The sequence below is a fragment of the Indicator indicator genome, chromosome 29 (assembly GCF_027791375.1).
Source record: "Indicator indicator isolate 239-I01 chromosome 29, UM_Iind_1.1, whole genome shotgun sequence".
NCBI classification, from domain to species: Eukaryota; Metazoa; Chordata; class Aves; order Piciformes; family Indicatoridae; genus Indicator; species Indicator indicator.
In genome coordinates this window covers 6082197-6094837 of record NC_072038.1, presented here as the reverse complement: position 1 = coordinate 6094837, position 12641 = coordinate 6082197, and the positions used below count along the sequence as shown (strand labels likewise).

The 12641-nt window shown below is 40.3% G+C and overlaps 1 protein-coding gene across 1 annotated transcript in view; it reads right to left on the bottom strand.

The window, feature by feature from the left end:
• Positions 1-6638, bottom strand: part of FOXK2 (forkhead box K2) — a 63115-nt gene extending 56477 nt beyond the window's left edge. The window contains 4 exon segments of the mRNA XM_054393729.1: positions 5709-5756; positions 5758-5832; positions 6242-6363; positions 6456-6638. Coding sequence (XP_054249704.1) covers positions 5709-5756; positions 5758-5832; positions 6242-6363; positions 6456-6638 — 428 coding nt within the window.
• Positions 6639-12641: the final 6003 nt, after the last annotated feature.

The following is a 12641-nucleotide window of genomic DNA, read 5'->3' as shown; positions in this document are numbered from 1 at the left end:
AAATACATAATCCATGTGTATTATAACTACAAAAAGGAAGCTTTAAAAATTCTACATTTCGACTTTTCTGTTCTGTGAAGTGCTAGTCTTATGGAAACATTAATATGCCTGAGTCATCCTACATTCAAGTACTATGAACCAGAATAATCATTCTAGCAATAATTTCATGTAGTGAGTGCACCTCAACACATCATCTATTTGCAGGATTAGTTTGCTTCCACCACGGTAAGTTGTTAAATAGTGTATCTCCACTATGCATTTATAAAGGCACAAGGACTAGGCAGACAAGATGCTGCTCCACTGCCACAAAAGGGCAGAGCTCCTTACTGAAAATAACCTACTGCAGTTGCAGTCCTCCGCTGATCTTGTAGACTTTGGAGGAAAATGTTAACTGATTGTACTGAAGGCTCAGTCCTCTTCCTTTTTCACAGTGCTGACACTGACAATAGAAAACCTGAGAGCACTGAAAGACACTTCCCTGAGAGCTAGTGTCACTAGTCACTTTTTCTGTGAGGCAAGCTGAGTCATTTACATGAAGACTGCTTGGTAGTCAAAACGAAATTGGAATGGTACAGAGCAAAGAGAACACAAAGACACAGGAAGTGGCATTTTCATTTTGAGAAAGCTTCATTAAATGATCTTCTCTGTTTTATCAAAAAAAAACCCAAAAGAACAAAAACAACAAAAAAACAGCTACCTGTGCAACATTTGGCAAAAAGATAGATTGTTAATAAGGCAACATTGAATTTGTATACTTCAAAAGCAACAAAAGAGTCTTTGAGAACAGCGGTTTCTTATAGCAGGTGAAGTAGCTCATTAAAAAAATGGATGTTGAGTATAATGACCAAATTAGGGGAATTCCTCCACAGGGAGAGAGGCTGGTCTAATGTAAATGGATGGGAAAACTCAGTTGCTTGAATACTGTGAGGTCAAGACCTAAACGCTTCATAAAGCATGTGGTTAAAGAAAGAAAAAAAAGAAAGAAGGGAAAAAACCCCAACAAACCAAACAAAACGAAAGGGAAAAAAACAAATCAAGAATCAGAAGACTGGAGTTCCTGCCCTTCCGATAAACACATATCGAATACACTCACACTAATTTCACAGTTTCTCAGAAACTTTCCAGGATTACTCATACTTAGTAACTACAAAACAAATTCAGAACTGCCAACACTATTCTGTTGAACTTCAGTTACTGAAAGTGCTCCACACTTACTTCATCTTTGTTAGAGGAAAACAATTAAGAGGAATCAGCTTTCTTAATATCAAAACCCAAAGCAAAGGATTTCAATTACTCAATAACGAATATTTAAACGACATGGTATCTGATCTTCATGACTCATTTCTCAGAAGGCACAGACACAACACACTGTACAGTCCAGTATTTGTACCCATAATTTTTAAGTGCATCAAGAAATGGCAAGAATATCTCCCAGTAGCTGGGATATGTTAAGTTTGTACTCTAAGAACAGTCATTCCCTAAGAAAAGCCATTCCAAGAAACATGTTCAAGATGAAAGTTTGATGCTGAAACTGCTACAAGAATGCTGTTTCTTTTAACCCTTTGAGTTTTAAATAGAATGTGAGGAATTTTTTTATTAATACAACCTACAGAAAGTTAATACATTCTGAACAAGCTTGAGCAATACCTATTAACCATTTGGCTTGTTGCCTCTTGCTGCCCTTCAGAGAACTACATACAGACTTTCACAGCAAAATAATCCACTCCACACACTTTATTAATGTTAACATCACACAGTAAAACTTTAGATAATTAAATTTAATGTACTGTTCAATGAGTAACATGGAATTTCTTACCATAACTTACAGTAATTCATTATAGTTCACAACACCCTCCCAGCAAAATCAAAATGGACTGAAAACTGAACCAGTATTTTTATTCAAGAGCTTGATTTTCTTGCTGGTCACCCTGAAAAGTAACACAACAACAATAGTTAGGATATTTGAGTATCTAAATATGAAATATTTTTGCATTGTTTTGCAAAGTATGTCTAGACAAGTACATTCCCTTCATATAATTTCCTAACTTTTAAATAATGGAAAATATTACAGTAATTCATTGTATGCTTTTGTATGTGCAACACTTGTCACTAGACCAACACCTTAGGGCTTTATGATGTACATACATAAATTTCACTGTAGTGAAATGCACATTTAGCATTACAATAAAGTCAATTCTTTGTCTTAGACTGATCACTCCATCTTGATCCTCTGTAAGAAAAAGCACTGTTGCACATTTACTTTCAAGTTACATCAGTGAAATAAGCACAGATTGTAGTTTGTTTGGAGGTGCAAATGTCTTTTTTTTAAATTAAAACCAAACTATGAACACTGAAGACCAAAACCAGTACATGCAGAAGCTTTTAGTTCAATTAAGAATGGTTATTTTACACTTTGGCCAGACTTCAGAGTCTGAATACAGACTACTTGAAACAAAGCAATGAAAAATCAATGTGTTTAAATAGAGCACAGGAAGCTGTCCTGCTAAGCAGGTTATTTTATCAGTTTGGTTTCTTTTTCTCCCTTTTTTTTTCAGATGTAATTTAAGTTTTACTTTCCTGCTTGCTAAGAAACTCCTCAGCCCTTCAGACTGGTGTCATGCTAATTCTTCAGCATTAACAGCTTGCTGGAGTTCCTGAAGATTCTTTATTTTCTTTCCAAGTTAGAGAAATACATTTTACAACTGCCTTGTTTGGACAGTCAGTCTACAACTTTCAGACAAAAGATTACTTAAGATAAAGAGAAGTTCTGCAATACAGACACTTGCAAGATCTCACAATTATGAGAAAAAGCTGTGTAGCAAAAATTGTTATAAAAGGAGTTGCCACTACCATTTTAGGAGAGGCAGGAACTGAAGTCTATCTTCAAAGCTGGGACTTCCCAGCTCATCATTTACTGCTGACTGACAGCAACTCATCCTACAGGTTTCAGTTTTCCACACCAAACTGCTGTGACACTTTCAAATATTTATTTTGTAATTTTATACTGTTTCATTTCTTGGTGAATATAGGCCAAAAAAAAAGTTAAATTCCATACTCAAATCCAGGAAACTCAGTCCTACCATGAGAATCAGTCTCATTAAAAAAGTAAAGGGGTTTAAGAATCTGTGTCACTCAGATCCCAGCCTCTTCAAGCCTCTTCAAAAAAAAACCCTATTCACTACTTTGACTCTTAAAGTCAGAGTAAGTAACAAACATTGAATTAAAAAAAGTTTATTATCTGTTTTGGCAGTTTTGTACTTGTTACATGTACATGAAAAATAATTTCAATCTAGCTTGTTGGTATTCTAAAGTTGGAAGTTACTGACTGGAATATTACAGAAGAACCGAACATCCTGAGGAACCAACTGGACATTGTTCAGTGACACTTCCCTTTGGCTGTGCCTTGATAACGATACTTTAAAACAGATTTCCATACAGTCTTTTCTTTTAGTGTTATTTCAACATTTCAACTCTTTACCAGAGCCAGAACTCAAAAAAACATACCATTTCATCTGGCAAGAACCTTGAAATTCCTCCTACTTGACTCCTTCACTGTTGCTCCATCAACTTAATTCTCTACAACAGCAACCTCTGAAAGCTAACATCATCAGGCAAAACTCCAAACTCAGGACAGAAACCAAACATGGAAGGCATTGCTGAAATAGGCAAGTTCAAGTGTTCTTGCTCCATTATCTTTGGTATTTCCATTTCCTTAACAATATTTAGCCAACTTAAAAATAGACTAGATAGTAAAAGGCCTAGAATACAACAGCTGCTATATGCCTATTAATGCAGAATTTGTTAATAAAACACCTTCCACAAGACCTTGTTCTTTTCCTGGCCCTCATGTAAAAGCACAGAATGAAAAGATGTCTCTGCAAGACCCAAAACCGCAACAAGAAAACATGACACCCAAATGCCTGGAAAGCAGGAAATACCTGCCTTCATCTCCACCCTTCAATAGGAAGTGCTGTACCACACCTTTAAAAAAAAAGAAAAAAAAAAGAAAGATTAACATAACCAGTGTTCCTTTCTGGAGGAACACCACTGTTTTCTGCGATTAAGAACGTTCCCCATCCATCTAAAAACACAGAGTTAGTAATTGAGTGTGCTTTCACTTCTATGACCCAAGTTCCACTATCAACATGACCTCAATCAAATGACTCGACCACTGTATGGACAGCCCACAGCTAACAATAATGCCTCAGTAACATCACTCAACCTCAGTGCTACACTGTGAATTAAAAACAAACCCAAAAGCATTACTGTGATGTGGTGCTCACACAGTAAAACACAAAACATGTATCTTCTTCATAAAGACTATACAACTACCCCTAGTAGATAAATATTCCCTAGAATAGGACAGTATGCTTTATGATGTCTGTTCCATACATATTTTTATTTTCAGATCTTTTTATTCTTAGACATCTGTAATTTTTTAGTATTACAGAATTATCACTGCATACCTACCTGATCATTTGTCCAGCATTTAACATACCTGATGTGATTGAGCATCTTCACATAAGTGTCATGAAACCGTTACCAAGCATCATTCACCTTACCTTCTAACAAACTTTCCTCATACCAAACAACTTTTCACACAGCTATTTCTCACATCTCTGAAGGCTGATATAAGCATTCAGTTAAGCACAAACCCTGTCTCACCTGTATCAAATCAGTCCCAGGAATTCAATTATTGATGCACTCCAAACTAAAATGGTATCTGCCAAAGACAAATGCTATTTTGAAGAATGCGCTTAGGTTTGTCAGATTCATCAGCAGTGGTATTTATTTCCTCCTGACCTAGCTTCCCAGAATTCTTCTGTGCCAGAAAATTGCATTCAAAACCCCAACTTGTTCACCTACTAAAATCAAAAGTAAGAAAAATTAGGAAAGTTGCAAGTCAAATTAGAGTGGAATCAGACAAACATGCTACATGTGTTACGTACTTGACCATATTAGCGAGGGGTTTGGACACACCATGCAATGCCCGTGTAATTGTCCTAGGTTCTCAAGGTCCCCCTGCACACATTAAAAGATACATTTTTTTAAAGGTCAGACAACCAAGACATGGATGAAATTACAATTATTCAGTAACACTGATATGGATGATTGAAACCTAAAGAAAGAGTAATGGACAAGCATACCTATTTGAGGCTCCTCTGATCTCAGCCGTGCATGTCTCTGTTAGTGATGACACTGCAGTAAAAGAAACCAGCAAGCAACTGATGGTGTTGTTGCCTCGTTGAGCATAGCACTATTTTAGATAGGTTAACATGTCACTTCATAAGTAACATCACTCAGTCAGCAATGGAACATTTTTCTTTTGAGAAAGGTTAAAGTGCACTTGCAAGGAGACTGCACTACTGTGCGTATCTGCTTACACAGGTGACTAGGATACAGAGACTCCTAGCTATTTTCTTGTTCAACTCATGAATCTCATGTACAATTAAGGCAGGCAGTCACCAAACAAGCAGGTTTTCTGTGTATACTCTGAAAAGTCTTTACAACTTTTCCAAGATTTCTCTCGGATTTTGCCTCAGTACCTAATGGTTCGTCCAGGCCTTCTAAGACTTTTTTTTTTTTAAGATAGCAAATAGGAACATGAATAGCATGAGTTTCTACTAAACAAAATTGAATGTGGTAATAAAGTTAATACAAAATATTTTCACATGTAAAACATGCCAAAACATCATAGTATCACTAACGTGTCATCTGTCGGCATGGACAAGCAGTCATGCGGCATCTCTCACTCGTTTCACAGTCACAGTTCTCACATCTCTGTGTTCAGAACGAGTAGATTCTTCAGGTAACAGGTCATCACTGCCATACCTGCAAACACGACCCCATCTATTAATGGAAATATTTTTTTTTAAAAAAAGCTTTGCTGTTTTGTCTGTATTCCATCTAGACAAGTATTTTGTGCACAACAATGCAGGCAACAAAACAAAGACAACCTGATCTAGTGTGAGGTGTCCCTGCCCATGGCGGTGGGGTTGGAACTGGCTGATCTTTGAGGTCCCTTCCAACTCTGACAGTTCTGTGATTGTGTGTGACATAAGCTATTCTACGAAGGGTATTAAAAAAACTCTTACATCTTTAATAAAGTTAGCTGTATACTTTCCTCTTTCTCATCTAACTTCTGCCTCGGTTTTGTTACAATGTCAGCTACAGTCTTTCAAGCACTATCAAGAAAAACATTTCCTCTGCCTTTCACATAGGAAGAGAGTACACTACTAACGTTCCATCAGCTGCTATCAGAGAAGTGCTGTCTGATAGCGCTCACTCTTCTTTCACAGTAATTCTTCTCACACCTTCAGGGAGGGCATGGATTGGAGCTTTTGACAAGGGGTTGTAGGTGTCCTACCTAGAAAGAAAATCCACAGTTAGTATGAAAGCCAAGAATCGTTTACTTGGTATTACTGAACACAGTAGTATTGTGTCAGTCTACTCACAAGTCCTGCAACTTCTGCATCATTTCTGAAATCCAGCTTTTCTTTCAGTGTCAATCACCGGTCATTATGATTTCCCACATAAATACATGTTTTCCGCCTTCTTCTATCAAGGCTTTGCTTTCTCCTCTTTTCCAGAAGAGACAACACTGGGGGCCTTCCACATTTCTTTGCTGGTACTGACATTATAAGCCTAGAAACAAAAGAAAGGATATTTAGTGTGCCGTAGCTCAGAAAAGCTGACGGTACCTCATCACACAGACACCCAGTGCCAAACACCGTAAGCCTTTCAATCCCATAAAGGGCCTAAACCGCTATAAACCAAAGCGGCTCCCAACAGCTGCCACTCCGCCAACTGAGGAGTCAGAGTTCCCGCCCGCGCTCCGCCACTTCCTGTCATCCTTCTCCCCACCTCTCCAGAAAGCAGCTAGGAATGGGGCCCTTTGCAGTCGGGCCACGGTGAGGGGCCACCTCACCCCTCCGAAAGGGACACCCCCGAGCCGCCACTGTTCTCTGAGCTCCCGCCATAGCAACATCCCACCTCCCGCTCAGCCGCCGGGCAAAGCCGCGAGCTTTCACTCATTCACCCACCGCCGCGCGGCCGCACCGGCGAGAAACACAGAGCACGTGACCGGCGCGGACGGCGCGCGATGATGACGCACCGCTCACGGGAGGCGCAGCCACTCGGGCTGCCCTGGCGGCTTCTGCGCAGGTTGTGTTTGTGCTCCTGTACGGTAGCGGCGGTCACTCCCCAGGGTGAAGGGGACTCTAGTAAACGCGGTGCCGCAGCGCACCCACTCACCGCCAATGGCCTCCCACTAATTGGGTTAATCCGCGTTGCCCGCCCTGCGCGGGCTTTGCCTCTGTCGTCTCACAGCCCAGCTACCCCCGTGTACCTCCGCAGCAGCAGCCGCGGGATGGTCCCTTCCTTGGTGTGTGACGAAGTGCCGGCGACGCTTGTGTGTGGAAGTCGAGTACGAGTTGTAAGGCAACTCGTAAAAGCCTTGTTTTAGCCGTTACACACAATGCGGTTAACTATGGTCACATCTACTGAGAAAAACCCAGAGTTACTGAGGTAAAAACTGCTATCTGCAGGTCACTGCAGCTGAGAGGAATCAGGTAACTACATTATAGAATACTCATTTAATAGCAAACTTAAGTAAATGTCTCACAAATACTTTTCCCAAGCAACACTTCCCGGTATGAATTGCAAAGATTCTATTATTTTCCCTTCTGAAAGGCCGGAATCTTCCTTTGAAGAGCAGAAAGTATTTGAAGTTTTATTAACTCGTTGAAAGGGAAATACTAAATCACTGACACAAGGTGAAGTAAAATGCAACTTAAATTTGGAATTCATGTTGTCACAAGGTTTTGTATCACTGTACACAGCACAGATTCTACCAGCTCCTTGGCAACTCCACGCACTTCTTGCATACGCTGCAGTTTAAAATAAATTGCTGAAATCACAGACCAAGCTAGCAGTATTTATGGATAATTTTATCTAAACAAGGAGAGGGACAATCATACTTGCCAATATATTGGTTTATTTTTCTACTTTCAGTTTTGGTAGGCTCACAGTAACAAGTTAGATCAAGAATAGTAGATTGGAGGCTTACTAGAAATATTTATTTGCAACTGCTGAATCAGCCAAGTAACCAAACAAAATCTTTTATTAGGTTTTTGCTCAACGCTTGTGTAACTTAAAGAACTGAAGAAAGAAAGAATGGGAAAAAAAACTATAATGCATTCTACTGTGACTTACTAAATGTTTTGGCCAGATGAGCTGGCCAAGCCTCTCTCCATCATTTTCCACCAGTCCTGGCTCACTGGAGAGGTCCCAGAAGACTGGAAACTGGCCAATGTGACACCCATCCACAAGAAGGGACGGACAGAAGAACCTGGGAACTACAGGCCTGTCAGCCTGACCTCAGTGCCAGGGAAAATCATGGAGCAGATTGTCTTGGGGGCAATCACTGCACACCTGAAGGATGGCCAAGGAATCAGGCCCAGCCAACATGGATTTAGGAAGGGCAGGTCCTGCCTCACCAACCTGATCTCCTTCTATGCTCAGGTGACCCGCCTGGTGGACGTGGGAAAGGCTGTGGATGTAGTGTACCTGGACTTCAGCAAGGCCTTTGACACTGTCCCCCACAGCAAACTCCTGGCCAAGCTGTCAGCCTGTGGCTTGGACAGCAGCACTCTGCGCTGGGTTAGGAACTGGCTGGAGGGCTGAGCCCAGAGAGTGGTGGTGAATGGTGCCACATCCAGCTGGCAGCCTGTCACTAATGGTGTCCCCCAGGGATCAGTGCTGGGCCCCGTCCTGTTCAATATCTTTATTGATGATCTGGATGAGGGGATTGAGTCCATCATCAGTAAATTTGCAGATGACACCAAGCTGGGAGCAGGTGTTGATCTGTTAGAAGATAGAAGGGCTCTGCAGAGGGACCTTGACAGGCTGGACAGATGGGCAGAGTCCAACATGATGGCATTCAACAAATCCAAGTGCCGGGTGCTCCACTTTGGCCACAACAACCCCATGCAGAGCTACAGGCTGGGGTCAGAGTGGCTGGAGAGCAGCCAGGTGGAAAGGGACCTGGGGGTACTGGTTGACAGCCACGTGAACATGAGCCAGCAGTGTGCCCAGGTGGCCAAGAGAGCAAATGGCATCCTGGCCTGCATCAGGCATAGTGTGGCCAGCAGGAGCAGGGAGGTCATTGTACCCCTGTACACAGCACTGGTTAGGCCACACCTTGAGTACTGTGTCCAGTTCTGGGCCCCTCAGTTTAGGAAAGATGTTGAATTGCTGGAGCATGTCCAGAGAAGGGCAACGAGGCTGGTGAGAGGCCTTGAGCACAAGCCCTATGAGGAGAGGCTGAGGGAGCTGGGACTGTTTAGCCTGGAGAAGAGGAGGCTCAGGGGAGACCTCATTGCTGTCTACAACTACCTGAAGGGAGGTTGTAGCCAGGAGGGGGTTGGTCTCTTCTCCCAGGCAACCAGCACCAGAACAAGAGGACACAGTCTCAAGCTGCGCTAGGGGAGGTTTAGGCTGGAGGTGAGGAGAAAGTTCTTTACAGAGAGAGTGGTTGGCCATTGGAATGTGCTGCCCAGGGAGACGGTGGAGTCACCATCCCTGGAGGTGTTCAAGAGGGGATTGGAGGTGGCACTTGGTGCCATGGTTTAGATAGTCACGAGGTTTAGGGTGACAGGTTCGACTCGATGATCTTTGAGGTCTTTTCCAGCCTTCTTGATTCTATTCTATTCTATTCTATTCTATTCTATTCTATTCTATTCTATTCTATTCTATTCTATTCTATTCTATTCTATTCTATGATAATTAATGTAGAATAATTACAGCTTTTCCCAAGCTAGCACAAATTCTCAGTGATTCATATATATAAAGGTAATACCTTGTAGTTTACCCTTTTCATTTAAATATGTGAGAATTCCCTCTGTATCACCATTATTTCTGTAAAATACATACTTGATGATAGTTTCCAATTAAGTATGACTATCTAGAAGGCTCTTTATATTTATTTCTGATTATCTGCATATATATTTTTTGTATAAGCAAATTTACATTTCAAATAATGGAACTGTGTGAACCACTAAAAGCTGATGTGTGTTTCTGTTATCTTGAAATCAGAAAGCTGCTGGGGGAAGCAAGGCAGTACTAACATTTACTTCTACCAAGTAATTATGAAACAAATAGCAGCGACTTGCCTTTTATGCTTAGTAAGTTAAGCAAACTACTGAAGTTATGTGTCCTAGTAAAAACAGCATTTAAAAACGAAGGTCCATATCTGTGTTCTCAATAATGCTTTAATAGATTTAAAAAAAATCAAAGCTTTTCAGTTAATGTATTTTGTGCTTTGGTGGTTTTTTTTCCTGTTCTTCTCATTAAGTGAGTCTGCTAGCCAGTATTGATTTCTCCTGCCTCAGCTGATTTTGGCTGTGTGGCAGACACAACAAAGGAATGTTTTTAACCCCACCAATATTTATATTAATGTTGATTTTATCACTTAAGATGCCCACCTCGGTAAGGTTAGTATTTTGCCCCTGAACTGTTTCACTCTAGTCCTTTAATAAACATTAATTCTTTGTACAAGGAAGTTCAAGTTATAAAGCAGCAGCAGCTGCCGCTTAGGAATTAAATTTGAAAGCCAGTACCCCAAGCTCAGCAAAGGTTAAGGTTCATTTTGCTCCACAGCAACACAAAGAAATATAAGTGAGCGCACCAGGTGCAGCAATGCTGCCTCCTCTTGAACAGGAAAGAACTTCAAAGGTTTGAATAGCTCATAGCAGTCTCTCCATATTACTTCAACTGCTCTCTCCTCTTCCCATCAGCTTCTACAAGAGCAATCAGTCAACCCAGCAATATTCTTAAACATCCCCTTTATTTCAGGTTTTATATATATATTTGAGAGACGGGATTGAGAAACTGCTCCCTGGAAATGCCAATGCAAAGTTCTTCACATAAGTAATTAATCTATGTAGTAGAGTAAAAAACACGTGGAGACCAAGTTTATCTATCTAAGCAGCCTGTTTCAAGAATGCATGAAGATGCTTGATCCCCTATCTGGTATATTGTCACAGTTCCTGGTTATCAGTGATTTAAGGACTTTGAAGACAAGGGGGTAAATCTGTTACATTAAGCAGGCATAGAAAGACCTATACTCCATGAACTGAATCCTTGTTAGTCCTCACTGCAGTGATTCTTCACTTTGATCCTTGAGCTATTTCTTACGAAAGTGTTATTCCTAGACAAAAGTGATTTATGACACAAGCACACAGTCAAACATTTTCATGTTCCAGTGCAATACGGATATCCCATTAAGCAGTACAGCACAGCAGTGGTACTAATTATCCCCAACAAAGACCAACGGTCTCATCATCAATAGCTTTAACCTGTTTCCCTTCCAGCCTGAAACAGAATCAATGGCAGCTATTTAATAAAGAGAGATAAGAATAAAGTTGAAACCCACAAGGTTTATCACCATACAGTTCATTACAGCAAGGGTCTTTGTTTGTGTAAATCCTTCAGAACACCCCAACTTATTAAGAACAGTATGGAAAAAAGAGAGAGAGAGAAAAGAAAAAGACTGACACAAAGGTTTAATGTGTAAACTTTCAGAAACCAAGCTTATTTTCAAATGGATTCCCCAGTCATTTGGGCCTTCATGATACAAAACAGGAACTACAATATCTTAAGAGATTTTAAGAAAAAATAGCTGTACAGAAAGGTAGCTGGACCTGCATTCTCAGTGCATATTGATCAGTGTAAACTTAAGAGAAAAGTAAAATTTATTACATTTATTGATAATTGCTGAGGATGATTCATCACATTGAAATTCTTTCACACATGCTTCATATCTATCATCTAAGTTCTTCTATCTGCAAATAGTCATTTTCATATTAAAAGCAAATAAATTAGGCTGATTAGTACCTAACATGCAATAAAAACTTCCATGCAGAATACATGAAGTTTAAAAAGTTGACAGAAACAGCCAGACAAGCAGAGTAATCAAACCAGTAAGCTAGTGTATTTTCACTGGAGAACAACATCTCTAACAATTTAATTTGCTCCATGTTTCCTATTTTTACTTTCTCCCCCTCACCATCTGCTTCTGCTCTGCTTTTTCTTCCAGAAAGCATCCACCTTATTTAGTTTCACTGGCCTCATCACAGAATTCCAGCTGAATAGAAACCAAAGTCCCAATGTCAAAGCCCCCAAAGCCCTACCTAGTAATAAAAATAACTCTTATTCTTCTTACAATAATTTTAGATCTTTCAGAAAACGGTCCCTATTGATTCGATACTTTGCTGCACACACCCTTTAAACTAAGGAAGTTGATTTTTTTTGGTCACCAGTACCTTTAGATTTTACTTCTGCCTGCAGTGCTGCTTTTTTGCCAAATCTTTCCTTTCCCTTGGTAGCTAGTACTGAATCTCACAAGTGTGGAGAAAGAAAATTAATTACAATACACAAGAATTTCAGTTACTTCTGCTGAGTTGATGGTTGGACTCAATGATATCAAAGGTCTTTTCCATCCTAAATGATTCTATTACTTCCATCATGGAAGTCCCCTAAGCAATGCTCAAATGGATTGCAGATTCCCTAGGAAAACTCTGAATACAAGAACTACTTAGGTGTCAGCAACACCCACCACACAGCTCCTTGTGGGTGCCCAT